General features: G+C 49.1%; 1 protein-coding gene across 2 annotated transcripts in view; it reads right to left on the reverse strand.

The window, feature by feature from the left end:
* Window positions 1-24,799, reverse strand: part of TLL2 (tolloid like 2) — a 202,793-nt gene that overhangs the window by 25,070 nt on the left and 152,924 nt on the right. For both annotated transcript variants that reach the window (XM_030570612.1, XM_030570611.1), the window contains 3 exons: window positions 21,727-21,829; window positions 16,827-16,943; window positions 9,108-9,253 (listed from right to left, as the gene is read on the reverse strand). In XM_030570612.1, the coding sequence (XP_030426472.1) occupies window positions 9,108-9,253; window positions 16,827-16,943; window positions 21,727-21,829 (366 nt within the window). The remainder of the gene's footprint in view (window positions 1-9,107; window positions 9,254-16,826; window positions 16,944-21,726; window positions 21,830-24,799) is intronic.

Genomic DNA, 24,799 nt, shown 5'->3' on the forward strand with positions numbered 1-24,799 from the left:
ACTCAAGTTCAGCAATTGAAGTTACATTAACTGTGCCTGGAGCATGGGGACAGGTGGTCCTAAGAAACATTCCTCTCAGTCAAAAGTATAACAAATAAACAAGTGGAACAGAATTTGGACCTCAAGGTTACCATCAGCCTACCAATCTGCAGAGCACATTATTGGTTGTATGGTTTAAAATGTCAGTTTAATTGAATGTGTAATTTGTGATTACTGACATAGCTACAGATCAGTCTCAGCTCAGCTCCCAAGTGACAGCATAAAAAAATCCCCATCATAACTGGCCCCTTGCTGTTCATCCACACAGGGCTGAGGTGTACGGGCAGGGCAGCATGGGGCCAGTTATGATGGGGATTTGCCTAGTCACAGAATTATAGAATATCAGGGTTGGAAAGGACCTCAGGAGGTCATCTAGTCCAATCCCCTGCTCAAAGAGAACCAATTCCCAGCCAGATTTTATCCCCAGATCCCTTAATGGCCCCCTCAAGGATTGAATTTACAACCCTGGGTTTAGTAGGCCAATGCTCAAACCACTGAGCTATCCCTGCTCCCGAAAAGAGTTGTTTTCATCCTCAGAAATACTGCCCTGCAGCCATGGATAGTGTCTCTAAGACATTAACTTTTACACATCTGACTACAGTGGAATATTCATCTGCTGTGCTAGGGAGACAGGCCCCCTCTGTACAGGAAGGAGGTTGGTAAAGGCTGAAGAGTGACAAGCAACTAAGGAAGAACCAGTGAGGAGAGTATGAGGCAGAGATTGCAATCCAGGCCTCAGTGAGAGTTGAACCTGTGACCCCTGAATTCTGAGACCACCACTTTAACCCCTGAGCTATGAAGCCACAGCATCCTTTGTTTCAATGAAGAGGGCCTGAAGGACTGGCTCAGACCCTACCTTCCTGCCCCTCCATTTTCTCTTCAGTTCTTGGATCTTTATGTTTGTTTTACACACTCCTGAGGTTCGATATCTGCTCTGATCATGGGTCCAAAGCACCCACCATATCATGCTGCCTCCTCCCAAGGGTATTGGTCCTGGTGGGACCCACTGCATCTCCTGCTAGTAGCTTTGAAGCCTCTTGCCTGCATTACGGGGCTGCCATCAAATCCCCTGCAGCCCCTTGAGATGCAACCTCAGAGTGTTATATGGTCTTACTTCTGTCTCCTTCACATGCCACCTTCCAATGAGACTCTGGTTCCTGATCATCTAAGAGAGTTGCCTTCCTCAGGCTCAGCAGCAAGGACGAGCAAATCCAAGAGATGATCTCCGAGCAGGAGAAGAACATCCCTATATGCCAGACAGCATGGAAAACACCAACAGGCAAATAGCTCAAGAACTAGGACTCCTTTGCTTTCCCAGCAGGATACCAAAATCTGTGTACTGTGGCCACAGCCCCTAAGTGACAGCAAAGGAGGGAGATGAGCAACAACAAACTAGGCAGGTTGGGGAATGCCCTGGGGTTTCATAGCCAACCCATTGGGAGTTGATGGCCCTTGTCTGGACAAAACAAGCAGAAACTGGAGAGAACAATCCTGTGCTGGCCTTTACAAAAGGAACAGATGGGAGCAAAAATGTACGTCAGGAAGACATGGCATGCCATCCCAGATCAGGGTCTGGCCCAGCCTATCTCCAGCCCTGCTACTTCAAAGAGTCAAAAAAAAAAATCAATCAAATCAGAATGCACCCGGCCAGTAGCGCAATGCCTACTGCAAACGCTGGGTGAAAATCCTTCCTGACCTCCGCAGAGGCTACCTGCTGTCCTGAAACATGACACTTCATTAGACATTTACAAATGCCACTGCTGGCCCTAAACTGATCTAAGCTCCAGTCCTGCTCCATTGAAAACAAGGGAAAAGACGGTTACTCACCTTTGTAACTGTTGTTCTTCGAGATGTGTTGCTCATATCCATTCCAGTTAGGTGTGCGCGCCGCGCATGCACATCTGCCGGAAACTTTTTACCCTAGCAACTCCAGTGGGCCGGCAGGTCACCCCTAGAGTGGCGCCACCATGACACCAGATATATACCCCTGCCGGCCCGCCCGCTCCTCAGTTCCTTCTTGCCAGCTACTCTGACAGTGGGGAAGGAGGGCGGGTGTGGAATGGATATGAGCAACACATCTCGAAGAACAACAGTTACAAAGGTGAGTAACCGTCTTTTCTTCTTCAAGTGCTTGCTCATATCCATTCCAGTTAGGTGATTCCCAAGCCTTACCTAGGCGGTGGGGTCGGAGTGAGAGGTCGCGGCCTGGAGCACTGAAGATCCAAAAGCAGCATCATCTCTGGACTGCTGGACCAGGGCATAATGCAAAGCAAATGTATGAACAGATGACCAGGTCGCTGCCCTACAGATTTCTTGAATGGGCACTCAGGCGAGGAAGGCCAGCGAGGATGCCTGTGCTCTGGTAGAGTGAGCAGTCATACGGCCCGACGGAAGTTGGGCCAAGTCGTAGCAGGTCCTGATGCAGGACGTAACCCATGACGATAACCTCTGAGAGGAGATCGGCAGCCCCTTGACCCTGTCCGCTACTGCCACGAATAACTGAGGTGACCTACGGAAGGGTTTTGTCCTGTCCATGTAAAAGGCTAGCGCCCGTCGGACATCTAGCGAGTGGAGCTGCTGCTCCCTGCAGGACGAATGGGGCTTAGGGAAGAAAACTGGGAGGAAAATCTCTTGGTTGACATGGAAAGCTGAGACCACCTTAGGAAGGAAAGCAGGGTGCGGCCTCAGCTGTACCTTATCCTTGTGGAAGACCGTATATGGTGGGTCCACCGTGAGGGCCCTCAGCTCTGACACCCTTCTAGCTGAGGTAATGGCCACAAGGAAGGCGGTATTCCATGAGAGGTAAAGCAGGGAGCAGGTAGCTAATGGCTCGAAAGGAGGGGCCATGAGCCGGGACAGGACCAGGTTGAGGTCCCATGATGGGGCCGGAGGGCGAATTTGGGGACAGAGCCTCTCCAGCCCCTTCAGGAATCTCGCCACCATGGGGTGAGAGAAAACAGAACAGCCGTCCACGCCAGGATGAAAAGCAGAGATGGCAGCGAGGTGAACTCGTAGGGACGACAATGACAGTCCCTGGGTCTTAAGGGACCAGACGTAGTCCAGAAGAGTGGTGACGGGAACCTCCATAGGACGAAGAGCTTTCTCTGCACACCAGCAGGAGAAGCGCTTCCACTTGGCTGTATAAGTCGCTCTGGTGGAAGGCTTTCTGCTGCCCAAGAGAACCTCGCGGACCAGGGTGGAGCACCGCAACTCAGAGTCAGTCAACCATGGAGGAGCCACGCCGTGAGGTGGAGCGACAGAAGGTCTGGGTGACGGAGCCTGCCGTGGTCCTGCGTGATGAGATCCCGATGAAGAGGTAGGGTAACAGGGTTGGTCACTAAGAGGTCCAACAACACGGGGTACCAGTGCTGTCTGGCCCATGTCGGAGCTATGAGAATCAATTGGGCTTTGTCCTTGCGCACCTTGATTAGAACTCTGTGAATCAGGGGAATGGGCGGGAAAGCGTAATGGAGGTGTGTTGTCCAAGGGATCAGGAATGCATCCGCGAGAGACCCGGGCTCCCGACCCTGGAAGGAGCAGAATGTTCGACACTTCCTGTTCACCCGGGATGCGAAGAGGTCTATCCGGGGACGACCCCACCTCTGGAAGAGTGAGAGGGTGACGTCCGGACGGAGGGACCACTCGTGTGAGAGGAAGGATCTGCTCAGCCGATCCGCGAGGGTATTCCGCACTCCGGGAAGGTAGGAGGCAGACAGGTGAATAGAATGGGCTATGCAGAACTCCCAGAGACGTATCGCCTCCAGACAGAAGGGAGAGGACCTGGTGCCGCCCTGCTTGTTGATGTAGAACATGGTCGTTGTGTTGTCGGTGAATACCACAACACAACGACCGTGGAGGAGATGGACAAATGCTTGACAAGCAAGGCGGACCGCTCTCAACTCCCTTACGTTGATGTGGAGGTTGATCTCTTGCGGGGTCCACAAGCCCAGAGTTCTCTGAGTGCCGCAGTGAGCTCCCCAGCCCAGGTCGGAAGCGTCCGTGGTTAGGGATGCGGAAGGCTGGGGCGGATGGAACGGGAGCCCCGCACATACTACGGATCGGTCCAGCCACCAGTGTAGAGAGTTCAGCACCGCCTGAGGGACGGTGACGACTGTATCCAATGACCGTCTGGTCGGTCGATATTGAGTAATCAGCCATGTTTGAAGAGGTCTCAGGCGGAGACGGGCGTGCGCTGTTACAAACGTGCAGGCCGCCATGTGGCCTAATAGGGCTAGACACATTCGGATTGAGGTCAGCGGGGCCGCTCACAACCGGAGAATAATGTCTGACAATGACCGGAACCTGGGCAGGGGTAACAAGGCCCTGGCGAGGGCAGAGTCTAGAACAGCTCCGATAAACTCTATCCACTGCGTGGGGAGTAGAGTAGACTTGTCGGCATTGATTACGAGGCCCAAAGCAGCAAAGAGGATGCTGATCCTGGTGACGTGATCTCTGACCTGTTGCTCCGACGTACCCCGGATCAGCCAGTCGTCCAGGTAGGGGAAGACGTGGATATGGCATCGTCTGAGGTGAGCGACGACTACTGCCATACATTTTGTAAATACTCGTGGGGCCGTAGAGAGGCCAAATGGGAGGACCGCAAATTGATAGTGCTGGCGGTCGGCCACAAAGCGGAGGAAACGCCTGTGATGGGGGGTGATAGCAATGTGAAAATAGGCATCCTGCATATCGAGGGCGGCGTACCAGTCTCCGGGATCCAGGGACGGGATGATAGTTCCAAGGGACACCATGCGGAACTTCAACTTCACGATGTACTTGTTGAGTTCCCGCAGGTCGAGGATGGGCCTGAGACCGCCCTTGGATTTGGGGATCAGGAAATAGCGGGAGTAAAACCCCTTGCCCTTCTCGTTCTCTGGAACCACCTCTATGGCTCCTTTGGCCAGGACCGTGTGCACTTCCTGACAGAGGAATTGCTCGTGAGAGGGGTCCCTGAAGAGGGACGGGGAAGGAGGGTGGGAGGGCGGGGGTGAGGAAAACTGCAGGCGATAACCGTCCTGTATCGTGCGTAGGACCCAGCGGTCCGATGTTATTTGGGACCACGCAGGGAGGAAAAAGGAAAGGCGGTTGGAAAACTGCGGGAAAGGATCCGTAGGGGAAACTGGTACTGCGCTCTCGGGCGCACCTTCAAAATGAAGGCTTAGGCCCTGGGGGGGCCTTAGCGGAGCCCTGGCTTTGTCCCGCCTGACCCCCCGACTGCCTGCGGCGGTTGTTCCTGCCCCGGCGTCGCGAAGGGTCCTGTCTCGGGCGGAACGGGGGGTATGGACGCCGCTGCCGCTGGTTTTGTTGTCTGAAGGACCTGCGTTGGGTCGCCGGAGTGTGCATTCCGAGCGACTTTATGATGACCCTATTATCTTTTAGGTCCTTCAGCCTAGGGTCAGTCTTGTCCGAGAACAGACCCTGGCCTTCGAAGGGGAGGTCCTGGATCGTGTGCTGGAGCTCCAGCGGAAGGCCGGAGACCTACAGCCACGAAAGGCGCCGCATGGTGAGCCCGGAAGCCAGGGTTCGCGCAGCTGAGTCAGCGGCATCAAGGGAGGCCTGGAGTGATGTTCTCGCCACCTTCTTGCCCTCGTCCAGGAAGGTGGAAAACTCCTGGCGTGCGTCCTGTGGCAAGAGTTCCGCAAACTTCTCCATTGCTACCCAGGTGTTAAAGGAGTAGCGGCTGAGGAGGGCCTGCTGGTTGGATACGCGGAGCTGTAGAGCCCCTGCCGAATAGACCTTGCGGCCCAAAAGGTTCATGCGCCTGGCCTCCTTTGACTTAGGCGCCGGGGCCTCCTGTCCGTGGCGCTCCCTGTCGTTCACCGACTGGACCACCAATGAGCAGGGAGTCGGGTGAACGTACAAATATTCATACCCTTTAGATGGGGCCATGTATTTCCGCTCCACCCCCCGAGCGGTCGGGGGAATGGAGGCCGGTGACTGCCAGATGGTATTGGCATTATTTTGTATAGTCTTTATGAAAGGCAAGACAACCCTGGTTGGCGCATCGGCTGCCAGGATGCTCACCACTGGGTCCTCCACTTCCTCTACCTCCTCCGCCTGTAGGTTTAGATTTTGAGCCACTCGGCGGAGGAGATCCTGGTGTGCCCTTAAATCCAATGGCGGGGGGCTGGAGGAAGAGGTACCAGCCACCGCCTCGTCCAGGGATGAAGATGAGGAGATTCCGGGCAACAGAGTATCCACGGGGGGTTGTGCAAGGGGCTGCACCTCGGTATCCTGAGGGAGCTCCGGGTCCCAGGAAGTGTCCTCCGTTTGCGGAGAGAGGGGTGGCCTGGACACCATAGCCTCCGGTGGTCTACGCTCCGCCAATGGACGGGGGGGTGATGCGATGAGGACCTTGTGCCTGGGCGTATGCCCACGGGGTCCAGAATCCCCACTGTGGATGTCCTCGATCTTGCTCCGGGAAGCGGTTCTCGTGCCTGTCGAGTGTCTTGTCATAGGCACTATCATCGAGGGAGGAGACAGAGGGCTCCGTAGCAGGCCAGGGAGGCGCTGAGCTGGAATGGTACAGCGCCGCCGGTGCCGCGAGTGATGTTCCCCTCGGTGCCGAGGCTCGGTGCCGTGACCGGGACCGGGACCGGGACCGGGACCGAGAGCGGCGTGATGATCTGCGCCGAGATCTCGATCTAGAGCAGGAGCGATGTCGATGTCTAGAGCGGGATCGCGACCTTCTGGAGGCCCGGTGCCGAGACGGCAATGGAGACCGGGACCTACTACCAGTGCGGTGCCGGGAGGTCGACCGGGTTCGGGACCTGCCACCAGTTCGGTGCCGGGAGGTCGACCGCGGTGCCGAACGCCAAGGCGAACGACTCCTGGAGGCTCGGTGCCGATGGTGTGATGAGGCCGATCGGGACCGGCCTGATGGTGAACGGTGCCGCGAGTACGACCGGCACCATCTGGGCGATCGGTGCTAGGACTCCGAGCGGTGCCCCGAGCGTGAGCGGTCGCGCCTTCGGGGTGATCGGCGTCGGGACGCGGGAGAGGACGGACGAAGCATCGGCTTGCCCTTGGATATGATGCATCCCGTAGGTGGCAGCTGTGGTTGAGTTGGCTCCGTGAGAGCAATCAAGTCCCAAGCCGAGGCGAAAGTCTCCGGCGTTGATGGGACCCTTAGCTCGACCCCTGATCGTATTGGGGAGCTAGGAGGAGCTGGACTCGACGGACCCTCCGGGCCCGGAGTCGACAGTCCTGCAGGCGGTGCCACGGCTAAGGTAGGAGCCGGGCGGTCCACTCGGGTCTGCCTGGGTGTGAAGACAGACGTCGAGGGACGTAGGTCTGTCCCCGGTGCTGGAGATGGTCGGTGCCGGGGAGTCTTGCCGGTGCCGGCGCGGTCCGGTGCCGGAGCCGAAGCGGTGGACTGCGCTGCTGGTGCCGGAGAGAGAGCCGCTTCCATGAGGAGGGCGCGGAGACATTGGTCTCTCTCCTTTTTAGTGCGCGGCTTAAAGGCCTTACAAATGCGGCACTTGTCACTAATGTGCGATTCCCCCAGGCACTTCAGGCACACATCGTGGGGGTCGCTTGTAGGCATCGGCTTCTTGCAAGTTGAGCACTGTTTAAACCCTGGCGAGCCAGGCATGGGCCCGGTGCCGGGTGCCGGGGAGGGCAACAGCCCACCCACAGGCAACGTTCAATAACTATTTACAAAAACTTAACTAACTACAACTATACTGAAAAGGTAATTATAACTAACTGAGAAAAAAGGTTTTAGAAGCTAAACGACGAGGAGAGCTAGGGACGTGGAGGTCAGCGAACCGCACTCCACAGTTCCAGCAACCGACACGGCGGTAAGAAGGAACTGAGGAGCGGGCGGGCCGGCAGGGGTATATATCTGGTGTAATGGTGGCGCCACTCTAGGGGGCGACCTGCCGGCCCACTGGAGTTGCTAGGGTAAAAAGTTTCCGGCAGACGTGCACGCACGGCGCGCACACCTAACTGGAATGGATATGAGCAAGCACTCGAAGAAGAAGTTTTGCTCTTGACTTCAGTCGGAACAAGATTGAGCCGCTAGACACAATATGATTTGCTAAACTCCAGGCACTGCCTAGTCACATGGGGTGAAGAGGTATCTTCCTTTTGTTTATTCAAAATTTACCGACCATTAAATTCATTAAATAACCCTGGGATCTCATGTTACATGACAGGGTAGTACAGAGGGGCTCGTCAATTCTAAGCCCTTCTTTAATATTCTTACATAGCTCAGTTATTGTAAATCCTGTCTAATTTCTCCTTTCAAGGCTAAATAATCCTAGTTGCTGCAAACTCATCAGATGTAAGCACCACCTCAATCTCTCAGCAACCTTCAAGTTGATCTCTCTGATTTCTACTTTTCTATGAAGACCTGGTTGGTGATGCAAGGAATGGTCTGTCCTGAGGTCTTTATGGCTACTGTAAGATTTAAAAAAGGGAGGGAGAAGATATGGATGTGTTCATGGGGCGTGCGGTCTCAATAGATCTATGCAGGGCTGGCTAGGGAATTGATGTCCTGTGCATTCTGCAGTCTGATGGCAGGAATCCTCTCTCAACATTCCCCGCACGCAGAGTGTCCTGATGGGTAGTGCAAGGGATTGGGTGCCAGGATTTCTGGGTTGTATCCTGGCTCTGCCACTGTGTGAGCCTAAGTAATTTGCGTCACTGTTACCTTGAACTCCTCACTGTTTGTTTGCTGAATCCTTCAGTTCTCATACTTTGATGGTGAGGAATTTGAGGCAGGGCCTGTCTTCCTTATATGCACAGACAACCTAGCACTGGGACTTCTGAGTGCTACTGTGAACACATAACCACTAACATGCTGTCAGGCAGTTTGCGGTCCTCAAGTAAAAGCATTATGGGTAGATTATCTGAAGCAGCAGCAAAGGAGGCATGCGCAGTACACACTTTTCACTGACGATAGTGGAATCAGTATTGGGTGGAAATAATGTTCTAAAACAGACATTTAGGGGGAAAATACCCCTGTTTCTACAAATTGTACATTCTTTATCATACTTCCTTTTTACAGTCTTGTTGGCTGCCATGTTAGCTTGGTTTAAGAGCACACACCTCAAACCTCTCACCTCAAATGCTTGGAATGTGAGTCCTACATGAAACCCCTCGGAAACCGTGATCCTCCAGATGCATTCTTTGGAAGGTCGGTAGTCATCTGGGTAATTGGGAGACTGAATCTGGCCAACATCCTTGTGAATTTCTCCACCACAAATTGCTTCAGAAAAACAAACAGCACATGGATGGGATTACACATTGTATCCTTACTGAATGCCTGCTCCCAGCACACCCTCTCCCCTTGCAAAGCCATTCTAACTACACTCATTCTACATGGCCCCCAGACAAACCGTGAAAGGTATTAAAAGCCTAACACGATTCTGCTTAGTGCCTCTGGTCTTGCTGTGTCTGCCCCCAAGGATATCAGCTCTGTGGGGCAGAAATTGTCTGGATAGTTATGTCTGGTACACCACTTAATAATTTAATTATCAAATTAATAATAGCAATCATACATGAAATGGACAATGTGAGGAGGGGGGATAGCTCAGTGGTTTGAGCATTGGCCTGCTAAACCCAAGGTTTTGAGTTAAATCCTTGAGGGGGCCACTTAGGGATCTGGGGCAAAATCAGAACTTGGTCCTGCTAGTGAAGGCAGGAGGCTGGACTCGATGACCTTTCGAGGTCCCTTCCAGTTCTAGGATATTGGTATATCTCCAATTATAAACAATTAAAGCTCACAAAAAGAGCAATATGAAATCCTGCCACTAGATGGCACTGATTGCAAACATAATGCAAGTTCATGGGACGATGTGCCTAAAGAACCGGCCGATCTAGTTCAGCTTGATAGCATATGGTCTCATGGATATGCATCCCCAGATGCTCTGTATACTTAGAATCCAGGCACAGTCATTCCTCTCTGCAGGCAAGAAGTTGGGCAACACAGAAGTGGGACTGCACATTGCGAGTATAGAGTTGGGACTTGCAAAAAAGGCAACAGAGAAGGAAGTTGCAGTAGACAACGTTGGGGCTATTTTCTAAATAAAACTTTTCTTATTGGTAAGAGGATCAAATCAAAGGAAGTCAAAGTTCTTCATAGGAATATGTATCAGCAGTTTATGCTATCAGCACCAAGAGCTGCGTAGAGAATGTGTGTTTCTTTTTAAAACCGCCCTCAAAGCTTGGATTTATTTTTAAAAGTCAGCCTAAAAAAAATGAAGATACAATTTCAGAGCCCAGCATGACCTCTGCATGGGCTCTGTGGGTGGGTTTGTACAGCACCTTGCACAATGGGTCCCAATCCTGAAACTGAGCACTACCACAGCAAACATTAAATAACAATATGCACATTCGATTTCCAGCACAGAAACCAGGGTGACAATGAATGGCGAAGCTACTGGGTAGACTTGCCTCCAGACGAGTCGTAAAACCAAGACCCTGGCTACCTTAGAGAATCCATAGCATTTCTGTATTAACCAACTCTACTAGCTTGGCTACTCATTGCAACTTAGGTCTTCCTCTTAACAGCCCCACCCACTGCAGTCTGATGAGGGCTTGTCTACATCACAAAGTTGCAGCGCTGGTGAGGGGGTTACAGCGCTGCAACTTAGGAGGTGTACACATCTGCAGGGCATCACCAGCGCTGCAACTCCCTGTTTGCAACGCTGGCCGTACTCCCGTTTTGTCTCGGGTGTAGAGGATCCAGCGCTGGTGATCCAGCGCTGGTAATCAAGTGTAGACACTTACCAGCGCTTTTCTTGACCTCCGTGGAATAAGCAGGTATCCCAGCATACCTGAGGAAGCCTCTGGTAATCAAGCTGGTCTCCTTCCCTGGTTTGCTCTCGCGTTCCCCGAACCCCGAGCAAGCAGGTCTCCTTCCCTGCGGTTTGCAGGGTGGTTCGGGGAACGCGAGAGCAAACCGCGGCGAAGCTGGTCTCCTTCCCCGGTTTGCTCTCGCGTTCCCCGAACAAGCAGGTCTCCTTCCCTGCGGTTTGCAGAGTGGTTCGGGGAATGCGAGAGCAAACCGCGGCGAAGCTGGTCTCCTTCCCTGGTTTGCTCTCGCGTTCCCCGAACAAGCAGGTCTCCTTCCCTGCGGTTTGCAGAGTGGTTCGGGGAATGCGAGAGCAAACCGCGGCGAAGCTGGTCTCCTTCCCTGGTTTGCTCTCGCGTTCCCCGAACAAGCAGGTCTCCTTCCCTGCGGTTTGCAGAGTGGTTCGGGGAACGCGAGAGCAAACCGTGGCAAAGCTGGTCTCCTTCCCCGGTTTGCTCTCGCGTTCCCCGAACCTCCGTGCAAGCAGGTTTCCTTCCCTGCGGTTTGCAGGGGGGTTCGGGGAATGCGAGAGCAAACCGCGGCGAAGCTGGTCTCCTTCCCCGGTTTGCTCTCGCGTTCCCCGAACCTCCGTGCAAGCAGGTCTCCTTCCCTGCGGTTTGCAGGGGGGTTCGGGGAACGCGAGAGCAAACCGCGGTGAAGCTGGTCTCCTTCCCCGGTTTGCTCTCGCGTTCCCCGAACCCCCCTTGAAGCCGCCCAACAGCGCTGCAGTATGGCCACATCTAACACCACTTGCAGCGCTGGTTGCTGTAAGTGTGGCCACTCTGCAGCGCTGGCCCTATACAGCTGTAACAACCAGCGCTGCAAAATTTTAGATGTGGAAAACTATTAGTCAATTCCACTCCTAAAAATCATCCTGTTATAGTGTTGCTAGTGCAGAATGGCTGCTGCATTTCTACCCCCACCCTCCCTCATAGCAGCTGCATTTCAGTAGTGGCTTAGTGTTCCCTAAATCATGTGGAGCAGCCGTAGCCACTCTATAGTTAAAGCTGAAGCTAGTTTATTATAAGCCCAGTTTTTGAAACGCTTACCACCATTCCCAATGTCCCTAATATGAACCCAACTCATAAATATTACACACATGGTCTCATCCCTGTGTAGATTTAGTCTAGGAAGTTTGGTAAAGTTAGCGAAAAGGGTTCTGAAGTTATGATATTTTTTAAATGGCTGAACTCATTTTTTCCCCCAAACTTTTCCTAAACTATGTTTGGCTGCACAATGACCATGCCCTATAAACTCCTAATTTGCTTGGATTTACTGAGGAGTGAGACCGCAACTTCCTTTGACAGGTACACAGAACAATACTGAAATTATGAATGGACCTGTCTGATTCCAGGCTGTGTTACACCAGTTGCTGGTCTGAGCCAGATGTTAAGAGGTGGTGATACATGACTGAAGAGGACTGCAGAGGGACAGGAGTCTTATAAGGAACCAAGGGAACTGAGGGAGAGGTGACTGGAAGGGAAAGATTGGAGGTGGCAGGGTGCCATGGAGCTGTGATCCCTGATGTCAGAATTTGAGAGATCTTAGGAGCAGGAGGTGGGGATGGATAGAGAGGAGCAGTAGTCTGGTGGAGATGGAGTGGGTTTGATGAATGGGGGCTTAGGGAATGGTGGGAGGCGTAAATGGGGGGGGGGAAGGCGGTATGGGACAAGGCTTAGTATGTGCCCAGTTCTGGGCACCACATTTCAGGAAAGATGTGGACAAACTGGGCAAAGTCCAGAGAACAGCAACAAAAATGATGAAAGGTCTAGAAAACATGACCTATGAGGGAAGATTGAAAAAATTGGGTTTGTTTAGTCTGGAGAAGAGAAGACTGAGGTGGGACATGATAACAGTTTTCAAGTACATAAAAGTTTGTTACAAGGAGGAGGGGGGGAAATAGTTCTGCTTAACATCTGAGGATAAGACAAGAAGCAATGGGCTTAAATTGCAGCAAGGAAGGTTTATGTTGGACATTAGGAAAAAATTCCTAACTGTCAGGATGGTTAAGCACTGGGCTAAATTTCCTAGGTAGGCTGTGGATTCTTCATCATTGGGGATTTTTAAGAGCAGGTTGGACAAACATATGTCAAGGATGGTCTAGATAATACTTAGCCCTACCATGAGTCCAGGGGACTGGACTAGATGACCTCTCGAGGTCCCTTCCAGTCCTACCATTCTATGAGTCTAGGGAAGGGAGGGTATGGACTGGGACAGGAAATGTGGCCATGGGGGCTGAAAGCACGAGATCATGGCAGGGGAGTGGAGGGGCCCAAGAGGGAGACACAAAGGGGGTAAATGCAGGAGACTGAAGTGGACCACGAAGGCGGTGATAGAACAGACTGAGGGATGTATACAGGAAATGGAGGACAAGAAAAGGTGCAGCTGCATCAAAACGAAATAAAAAAAAAAGTTGTAAATTGTTCAAATATCCTAGATATAAGATGTAAGAGCTTAAAGTTACCCATGCAGCTAAAATCCTCCCTGCCCTCTGTCCACGACCTTCCTTATCCTGCCCAGGAGTAACAACTCCCGCATGCTTCCTGTGGGCTTATTGAAGTCTGGAGGAAAAGTGCCCTTAATTGCTGGTCCTTGTAAGATCCGTTGGAGCAGAGCTCCCGCTCCTGAGTCAAATCTCTCACGCTCATTAGATACAGGAAAATTCCCAAACCTGGAGTCTAGGCTGAAAGCGGGAGTTTAACAGAGTCCACCAGAAAAACAATTACATACCTTCCAAAAAGTGTTAAGAAATCAGGACATGGACAGATAATGGATCTGGCCAATTCCCCATGACTCTATAATCCTTTATCACTCACTCTCTCCCCACCCAACTGTAAGCTGGATTCCAGGAATCCATTCCCAACATATTATAACACCACCACACTGCAAAACAAAACGCGAGTGTCGTTACACATACAAATTTGTGTAACCCTCCAGGACCACAAACCAACCCTAAGCATATCAATCGTGCCAATTCTATTCTTCAAAAATATTCTTCTGCTCCACTATCATCACACTGTGTAGGAACTAACAGTAGTGACTTACAACTGCTCCCTGAGGCTGCATTCCTTATGGAACCTTTATCACCCATTTAAACAAGCGAACAACATACACCCAACATACTTCCACTGCAGAACAAAACAAAAGGGGCAAACTTCAGGTCAGTCAGTGCCATAAGGAGTGAGGACTGATGACATGGCTGCGAAGAACTGGCTGGATATCAGATTTGCTCAAGTCAAGATTCACTAATATTTGTTTGAAAGTGCATTTATTTTTTGCCAAGAGTGTACAGTTTGCTTGGCATTAGCCAGACCCAGCTGAAGCATACTTCCCACCTCACTTCTTTATCTAAGTTTGGCTTGTACCTTGTAGCCTGTCAAGTGCTTTGGGAAGGTGCCATGAAAATGTGTGCGTATTATGTCCTGCCTCTTTTCAAAACACCATCACCTAGGTCTTATCTAGCACTTTTCAGCAGTAGCTCTCAAAGCACTTCCCACAGGAGGTCAGTGGGAGGTTAGCCCAATTTTACAGATGGGGAAACTGAGGCAGGCCAGTGCCAAGCCCACCGTGCACTTGGTCATGTGGAAGAGGATATGCATCCAGCCCATGTGAAGGTACTTTTCATAGCACAGACTATTCAAGAAAGAACCTGAAATCAGAATCTGATCTGTTCTAAATTCAGAGTAACTCCACTGGGCCAGCAGTAATTGAGAGCAGCAGGGGGCTGTTTGTGATCAGAGCAAATGGAAGGAACAATATGTCCAAAACTGTCAAACTTGAAAGCTCCACTATCTACGAAAGTGAAGGATTGCATGCATTTGATCCTGCACCAGAACAGTTTTGCCATTGACTTTGGCATGACCAGTCCCCCGTAGAGGAGCAGCAAAAGTTAGGTGCTGAAATAGAAGTACCTTGATTTTCAGAGCAGCTGAGAGACCCGGGTTTCCACTGGACCAGTGGGTGCTCATTCCCTCCGAAAACCAGGCTGCTTTTCTGTAGGTGTCAGATTTCAGGCACTCTCATTTTAAAGAGTTGGTCTATAGCTTCAGTGAAGGTTTGGCCTGAGTCAAGAGTTGGGCCCAAAGTTATTAGTCCTGCTCATGGTTGTTTGAGGTCTTCCAATGCAGGGTTGTTTATTTTGGTGGATTTCATACTTTTCGACATTTAAAATTGATTCCATTCTTTCCAAAAAATTCTTGCTAGTAATAGCCTGCTGTAATTGCAAGCAAAATGGATCGAGCTGGACAACAGCATGAACCTGCTCTCTAGGTATTTTCAACAGAGGGAGAGACAAGACAAGTGGTGCTTCAGACAGGCAGTAAGTGCCAGGGCCAAAAATCCAGCCAAAAAGCTAAGTGATACAAATGAAGATCCATTTGTGTCACCAGTTCTGAGAAATACTTATCTTTCTAATCTCGCTGCTTTTGGTCCCTGGTAATTACTCTGGCAGACAGGGGAAGCGACAACAAAAATGTAAGCAGCAAAATAAATTTTGAAAGAAAAAAACAATTATGAGGGTAAAAAGCTTTCCAAATATTGAATAAAAAGAAAGGGATGAAAGCCCTGCTAATTGCTAGGAAAAGGCTCAGACCCATACTTGAACTTAAGCTCTTAGAGACATTGCATTACCACCTCTCAGATGCACAGTACCGAGTACAGGCCTTCAAAACTTCTGTATAATGACCCACCCAGCAAAGCTGTCATTCACATAAAGCCCAGTGGTGCCCATATGCCCACAATGCTCTATTTGCCCCATTCCCCCACCTGGCCAGCCCCCTCCGAGCTGCTGATCCTGGAGTTACGCTGCAGTTACTACTGCAGCCTCTGGGTTGCAGTAAATGCCACAGTCCACTGGATGGTGTTGGCAGGGAAATCTGTCTTGTTTGCAAACTAGGGAGAGGCCGCAAAATAAAAACCTACTTTGGTGAAAAAAATCTATTTTTTTTCATTCCCAAGTGACCAAAATGGACCCTTTTTTTCCTATTACTTGTATAAATAACCAGTGGACTTTTCTTCAATAATTTTTTCCCTCCCAAAAGCAGCTATGGACATTTTTCAAACACTTTCAATAACATTTTCAGCATTTTCTATACAAGTTTTGGAAGATTGTTCATGCAAAACGACATGGAGAACTGTGTGCGAAAAAAATGCCTTTTTTTAAAACAAAGAACATTTTTCAACAAAAAGACACTTTTAGTTCAAAAATGTCATCCAACTCCATTGCACATCCATGAGCCCATGCGGCCACAGCAGGGGCAATGCTCTCTAACACACATGGATAGCTTCTTCTCCACAGCTGTAAAGAGACTAAGGCCCATAAAAGAGTTGAATCAATAGTGTATCACCAGTGTATCACACGCCCACAGACCAGTGGGGAGAGACCAGGACATCAGAGCAAGTCCCTACTCTCATAAGAAATGTTAGGCAGCACAGAAAGGGACTCAGGAATTCATCCAAGAAGCTTCAAGAAACTCACCTGATCTACCTGAAGGACAAAGGGCTGAGTCCATCCTTTGGTTTCTGGGAGGGTAGAAATTTCGGTGCCAGACATTTATCCCGCTCTGTGATCTCTGAGCGGAGACCTGGCTGGCCAATTAGCCTGCGAGGAAGCGCCAACACCCCAATGATAAACACTGACTGAACCTTTGTTAGATGGATCATAGCTACAATTGGTGGTTGATATGGCAGGGGTAAGCAGAAGAACTGATCTGAGCCCCATGCTCAGATATGATCCCCTCACTGCAGTATACCATACCTTGGAAATGGATTTGTGGACCAGGCTGGTTGATCTGGGCCTTGCATACTGAAGGGGGTCTCTGAATTCTGCAACCCCTGCTACCCTTTGGAAACATGGAGTGGATTGAGAGCCTTCATTTATGGTCAAACAGGTCTCAGCTCTGGGCCCACTTGTTACGTTCCCACTTATGATGCCTGGTGTTGGGATCACTGTGCAGCATGATGTAGGCCTCCTAGCTAAGGGTCGTACCTTCATAAACCGCAAAGAAGCCTTTGCCCAGGATATTGCTGCTGCTTCGGAACTCAATCCACAGCCTGCTGTCCGTGGAGATAAGAGGCTCAGGGATTTTATCACCACAAAATCTACCTAGAAGGCAGGAAACAGATAATCAAGATCTCTCCACTGATTGGCGAAAGTGGTTTGTGATTGCAATAGAGGTAGATGGGGAGACATACATGGCACCTGCAATTCAGGAGAGAGTCAATGGTAAAAGTAAACTGAGCCAAATAAAGGGCTTTTCACTCCAACTCCATCTTAGATTTTAAGAAGGGGCCACTTTATTTGTATTCAACAGGAACAGGGTTAAAATATCATCCGGGAACAAAAGCCAGCATGGCTCATTCCCAAATGCTGCCACCATTAGCCTGGCTCTCATTTTACCCACACAAAGGCTGGGCCATCTTAAAAAGCACGTAGGTGAACGCAGCAGAGACTTTAGTCTCACTTATTGTGAGAGACAAAGTGCTAGGAGTGACAGCCAATGCTCATGAGTCCTGGCACTTTACCTTCCATCATTCCTACTGATTTGTATCACAAGGAGCCCTAGGCATGTGCTGGAACCCATTGGACTAGGCACTGCACAGACACAGAATAAAGATGGTCCTTGTTAGTGTTAACTGCATTACAGCTGCGCACAACCCAGGACAAGGAGTCACGGTACTAAGCGCTGTTCCTGCGCATGGCAAGGAGCAGTCCTGCCCCTAGGCACTTCCAGTCTCACTACACCAGACAGACAAAGGGTGGGAGAACAGTGGGTTAATACGGATGGCAGTGCAGTAAAGAGAGCTCCTGGACAGTTTTGAAAATCTCAGCCTCACTGGCCCAGATGACAGATCCCTTCATCCTGTGGATGTAGCATGAAGGAAAACCTCTCCATCACGTCAGCCCACATGATCACTTCAATCCCTTGCACGTGACACAGAATCATCTTAGTTGAGTATCTTTTCCTACTCAACCCTCCATAGCCCTATGGCACTTGTTTACACTAAGTGCCTTTCCCCAGCACAAGCTCCTTCTCTGGATACTTCACACAGTTTGATTCTCACTGGTAAATGTCAGTTCCTGAACTGTACCATCGCAAACTGAAATCCAGCAGAACAATCGGATTAATAAATAAATAAATAAATAAATACATAAATAAAGATAATGATCATTCCTGATGGTTCTACAGCCTGTTTCGGCCAGAAGGTTCCTCAAAGCACAGTACAAACAACAAATAAGTGTTGGGAGTAATTAATGCAATATGGTTCTTTTCTTCGCTGGACACCAGCGACACTATCTGCTGTATGCAATAGGGTTGGGGTTTGTTCCTCATTTAAAGGAGTAACTAAATCCCAGCTTATCCAGTTGAATCTGCAGGGGAAATTTGGCAGAGGCTGAATGTAATTACCTAAGTTGGAATCCAGCCAGCACATCAGGGTTACGACTGCTGGACTCATGAGAAAAAAGATCATCCAGGGGATAGGTAATAATGTCCAGCGATCGAGAGATTGGTTTTGTGCCTCACCGGAAAGTCAGCATCTTAGTACCAACCAACATGCTGCATGATTGGTTCTCTATCTACTCAGGCCATGTCAAGACTAGGGGAAAAGTTGCATGTTTTAACATGAATTAGCTAACACACGTTAACCAGCATGCATTAAAATCCTAGTGTAGAGAAAGCAGTTGTAGTTCTAACATGTTAGCTCGATGTTAACACTAGGTTGCCCTAGGGTTTAATGGTGCGTTACAAACCTAGTGAAGGCAAGCGCTGTGGTGGAATAACATCTGCTGAACCACAATTCTGTCTTTCCTTGTGCAACTCCCATCCAAATGCTAACTCTGACCCGACTCTGCTTAACTTATGAAATCTGACAAAAATCACACCCCAAAGGTGCATGGCTGCAAGCACAAGGCTAGTTCAGGTGGGTCAGGAATCATTGCGGTATGACAAAGACCGGGACACAGCTTGCTGAAGTTTCCAAAGGCACGGGAAGGAGATGCTGCTAAGTGTCAAGGCTGCAAAGTTATTTAGTTCTAGAGTCACTGAGCAACCGCCTCTTGGATTTCAAATTGGAGTTCAACAAGGATGTCAAGGAGAGGAAATGCAGATGAGGAAGCCAGAATAAGTGAGATCCGTGGAGTACGATAAGGGCCCATTCATAAAAAGTTATGCACCATTTAAGGCTGGATTTTCACACACTTCCCTGGGAAAATATGCAGTGCACATTTTTTCCAGGCAAAAATACATGCCTTCACAATTCATGCTAATCTCTTGCCCACCCCCTGCCAGACTGCCACCAGGCTGCCTCTTCCTAACTAATTTCATGGCCCCAGCCCCCCTCAGGGGCCATGGCAGCCTCACACAAGCCACTTGTTCCGAACGGAACAGTTTGCAAATCCCAGCTGTATTAAAGAGATTTTTTTTTTGAAGCGCTTCAAATATTTGGCAAAAAACATGAAGTGATGTAAGCAAGGCTGCTGGAAGGATGTGGCGTGTCCTGAGGCGTGTGCTCACCCACAGCATATAGTGACCACTGTGCACAGACACTATGAGCCCCACACCTCTGCTCCTCGAGATAGCCTAAAAGAAACTGCAGGGAGACCACAGCCTTGCTCCCTCTGCCGGTGCCAGGTACCCACGCTACAGCAGAGCACTCTCCTACCTATACAGCCTTTACCAAAGCACTCCCGTGCTCGAACCTGCCCTGCCCAGGTGCTTAGTAGGTAGGAAACACATGGGAACCCAACCCGCATTGATGACGCATGGTCAGATGCCTAGAAGCAGGAGGGAGGTGCCTTTCATACCTCCTGAGGGTTATGAATCTGTCTCCACAGACACACCTGCCATCCTCCCTCTTTAACCTCATGCTTCTGAGTGGAAGAAAGCCAGCGAGGCTATGCCCAATGGCTGTCCTTACATAGCCTCACTTGCACACCCTATTACACAGCCTTGCTCTCTGCAGGCACAAGTCTTCATACTTTCCCTGCTCACGGTCAAAATACCTTGCCAGCATGAAGCCTCACAGCCCAGTACATTGAGCACTGAGTCTGGAAATGTCAAAGAGGCCTAACATCACTAGGAGTTCACTGAAAGGCACCAGCTTAGCAGCCCAATTCCTCGTTGGGTCAGACAGCTCCATACTGTCAACCTCAGGGACACGTCATGGGCTTACAGCTGGAAAGAATTTGGCATTAATTGTCTCACCTTGTGTGCTACAGCGGGGATCCACATCATCTGATGGATGGGGATGCTGAGGGTAAGAAACTTGTCCAAGATGAATGGGAGTTAGTGGCAGAGTTCTGAATAAAACCCCGGAGTCCTGACACCCTTCGGGAGGAGCAGACAGCGCTCTCTCCTCTAAAACACCCAAAGGCTCTCCAAACACCTGTGCTACCTCAAGAGGGACTTGATGGAATGGCACGGGCTGCAGGAAATAAATGAATCACAAGGACTTTAGACACTAGCGTTTTCCTCACAGTGATTCGGTCCAGCCGTACACGCAGCACACTGTCACATCAGCGATAATTCATACTGTTTCCAGAGGGGAACTGGAGACAATTACATGGGACCTACCAGGGATAGGTACAAGCAGAATCGCAAGAGTCCTTCCAACCCACGACACACACCAGTCCCAAAGCAGATAATGTTCTTTCAGGGTCCCAGCTCTGTTGCAAAGCAACACGTTGCAGGGATCTGGGTTCTCCTTGCTGTGTGACCCATGTTTAAATGGTTCAAAAAGGCTGGGAGTTTAGGTAAGAACCTTAAAGGGCCTGACTGTCAGAAAGTGGGTAACTAAGTGCTTGCCTGAAATCGGGTCCTCACTTAACTGCGCCGTGTTGAGCATCCAGTAACTAAGACTCTCCAAATCACTAGTCAACCCTGGAAACATGAAGCTAGAAGGCCTGCAGGGTGGGTTGGGAATATGGTTACAACCCGGTTTGCTCCTATCCGTGCTGCAAGACTGATCCATGTTCTAAATGCATTGTGAGGGCTCACAAGCCATGAGTGATGTGCTGACCAGAAGCACTATAACTGCCTGGTTTTTTCCCCCTAAAGGTCTTGGGATGTTTTCATCAACAGCTTGGACTTGGCCTGGTTGCCTTCTCCTCCCACTCTGGAGAACGCCTACTTGGGGCTGAAGTCCACTTTCAATCATTAATTGGTTTCTAAGCATCATGAGAGGAGGGAGGGGTTGGATGGCCCAGAGGCTTGAGGGAGAGGAGATGCTCTCTAAAATCATGCCCTGCAAGGTAGAAGGTTCAAATCCAACTCAAGTTTTTAGCAACCAAAAGCTGCTACCACATGATGGCTCTTCAGTGGCCTGTATGAAATGACTTGGGTGTGCCCAGACCTAGTTCCATGTGACAGGACCATTCCCACAAAAGCCAGCACTCTGAGGACAACACCAAGGACCAAATGGATCATGAAGGCTGACCTAGGGCTGAGCCACATTGGCTGGTCAGCGTGGGGCACTCTTTGCCAGGGCATGCAATCTAGTGGTGGGAGCAGGGCCTGGGATTCAGGCTTCTATTCCCAGCTCTGCTCACTGACTCACTGTGAAACCTTGGGCAAATCACTTCCCTTTCTCTACCTTAGCTCTCCAGTCGCACAACGAAGGACTATCACTTCCCTACCTCACAAGGCAGTTGGGAGGCTGAACAGCTTCAAGCCTTCAGAAGGATTTAGGCACCTAACTACCACTGATTTCAATGGAGTTAGGCTCCTAAATACCTTTAAGGATCCAGCCTTAATTATTCTCCATGAAGCACTTTGGGATCCTTGGAAGAAAGGCATTAGCACCAGGCACCTTTGCTCCCAGCAGCTGCAAAGGCCTATTTGCATACTTTCCACACTGCGTCTCTTTAAAAAAAGGAAATAGCCACTCACCTAACAAGGGAGCCTTCCTCCAGTAGCCATCACGCACCTCCACATAATCATACCAGCACAGGCGACTTTTAAACAAGTCCATCGATGTGAAATTTAAAATGATCTGTGAACAGATGGTGCACTGTTATCTTTGCCCAAGGATCTATTTCACGCTACAGATTCAGTTCCATCAGTGCCATTATCCTGCATATGAGGTTTAGATAGGACAGGAATGGATGACTGTATGTTTTTGTAAACATCTTTCGTTAAAAAAGCCAACCTTTCACCTGATGGGTTTTCAGAGCTATAGAGTACAACACAGCAGCCAGCACAAGTAACTGGGGGAATTATGGAAAAGATGAAGCAAATTGACTGCACAGGGATAAAAAAAGACTACTGTTATGTAATTAGGACCAATTTAGGTTTTGTAGCAAAACAAAAATGGGACCATAGATTCACCTAACATGAATAAGGAAGAAATAACAAATTTAACATGTTCTCCAGGAAAATCTTGATTTTGCTGAAATTTTTCAGTTTCTGTCAGGAAAATTAAAATGATTTTTTTTCTAGTTGAGTTAACCCAAATCAAAACATTCAGGATTGTCAAAACCAATTTAAATGTTCCATTTCCAGTTAATTCAACATTAATCTGAGTCATCGCCAATTGCTGTGGTGCATCATGGGAGATGTAGTTTGGGTGACTCATGCCTTCATTCCTTTTGGGCAGGTCTCTTTGGCCAAAGTACATCCTCCACAATAGACCACTGTCTCCCCTCTGGGTGAGCCACTCTGATGCATCATGGGAGATGTAGCCCAGCCAGGAAGTCCAGCCCATAGGGGAGAACAGAAGCAGGGAGTACCCAGACTACAATGCTCACAAGTTATCACAAGGGCTGAGGCAAACACAGGTTAACATCACACAGAGCTGCAACAAAATATTTCAATTTGGTTCAACAAACCAAAAATTAAATGTTTCTGTTCAGGAATGTCTCAACATTTTCTTTTTGATTGAAAATGTTTCTACTTTTCCATACTGAATATTTCTGAACATCTCACGCTACAAAAAATTTCAGTATTTCAACTTTTTGTCCAAAATCAGCACAAGAAAAATGTTGAAATATTGGATTTCCCCATAGAACGGAAATTCTGATTTTTGATCAGCTCTGAAAGTAAGATTGTTTTCATTTTAACATGTATGTTCTTGAGTGCTTGAGAAGGCATGAATTAAGCTTCACACAACAGTGCTGTCTGGTAGATATTATCCATTTTACTGAGGGGAAACTAAGTCAGGCATGCTGCAGCTACACACGAAACAAAAACATTTTCCAACAATGGTGCAGTTCTCTTCATTGTCCAAACTAAGGGCTGTGCAAAAAAGAAACACACAGCACAAGTGATGGAAGGTAACAAGACCATTTTTTTTAAAACTCTTGGCTCAGTTACATCAGTGCAATCATGCTGACCCAGTGGGGCTGGCTCTGATTTAAGAGCATAATTTGTCCCAAAATTTTTATTGTGACAACGTCCCTTTAAAGTATTCGGTTGTAAGACCACTAGCTGAGGAAGCGTGAAATTTAGAGCTAGAGGGCTTATTTCTGAAAAGGGACCCTCTCATTTGCATGTGAGAGTCCCCCCGAACCCAATGGACCTATTCAGGGTAGTAAGTGTTTGCAAGATTTGGCCCAGAGATTAATTTATATCTAATATCTTCCAAAGGAATAAGGCCATGCTAAAACCAGGTTTCTAGTCTATATTCTGACCTAGTAAATGAGATTATTAAAACTGGAAAGATTTTTAAAATGCTATTTACTTCTTATGATTTACCCTTCATCACTTTCTGCAGTTCTCTGAACCTGAACAATGAAAACAGACTAGTCAGTTTCAGTTCAGTTTACAGACAGCATCTGGGGCTCACACACTAGTTCAATGCAGCAATGTCTTGGCTGTAAACACCACAGGGGAAGGTCTATTTTAGGTATTTTTAAATGCTGGATTATTTTTTCCTTTACATGGGATTTAGATTTTATAAACATTTGTTTTTCACAGAACTTACATTTTGGGTCACATCTAACCTAACCCTTGTAACTGAGGCAGAGAGACACATAAAGAACATATAAAAGCTTGAGTCGTTTTAAAACCATCAAATATCATTTTAAGAGTCTGTACTGTTCTTAGAATTTTTTCTACTATCAGAAGGTCTCTGTTTGGGCCTGATCTTGCAAGGTACTTGCACATCTCAGGACTGGACCCAGAGGCAATGGAACCCAGTGATGCCAGAGCTCAGGCTCAGATCCTTCAAAGGTAGTAAGGCAGCTCACTCTGGGAGTTAGGCACCTAAATCCCTTTGAGGGTCTGGGCCTCAGGCCCTGAATAAGGTAGCTTGGCAGAAAGGCAGCTTTAAGCAAATGTTTGCTGAAGTGAGAGCTATGGTTTCTTTCTGCACTGTTTTGTTTTCAGGGTGCATCTGAAATGCTTCTCTACGGGGTTTACTGATTAGCTGCCATGCAGAGGAGCTCGCACACAGGGCAGCACACCTGTTGCAATCTAACATGATGCAAAGGGGTTGAGTGCAGTGGTGTTAACAGATTAAGGAAAGATTTCGTTTCCACTAGAAGATCAATAAAAACAAAGGAAGCTGAAAAGCAAACAGAGGAAGCAACTGATTGAGGCTCAGCAGGTCTTGCAATCGGAAGACATCTGAAGATGGGTGGGTGGCGTTCCAGCTGACAGCAGCATTCCCCTGTGCAGGTGATGTCCTGGATTCTCAGCCCCCCTTCAAGAACCAAGGGTAATTTTGCTCACAATGTTACAGAGCTAGTCAGAGTGGTAGGAAGGAAGCTTTGAGAGGTGCGCATCTGAGCTCTCAGTGCAGCCAGAGTTAGCAGGCTGTTGGATGGCTAACAGGCAGGTAAGAACCATGAGGGAAGGCCAGTAGGCACCTAGGAGAGATACTATAACCTGGATTCTGGCTTTCCACACACATTTAGTATTTGTCCTACTTCTCCCCCATCCCAAGTGGAAGGACCCATTATTACGTTGCACTGATGATTTCTTAAGGCTCCACAGCTCCCCTATTGTTCTAGGGACAAAAGCC

This window comes from Gopherus evgoodei, chromosome 7 (genome assembly GCF_007399415.2).
Source record: "Gopherus evgoodei ecotype Sinaloan lineage chromosome 7, rGopEvg1_v1.p, whole genome shotgun sequence".
Classification (NCBI taxonomy): domain Eukaryota; kingdom Metazoa; phylum Chordata; order Testudines; family Testudinidae; genus Gopherus; species Gopherus evgoodei.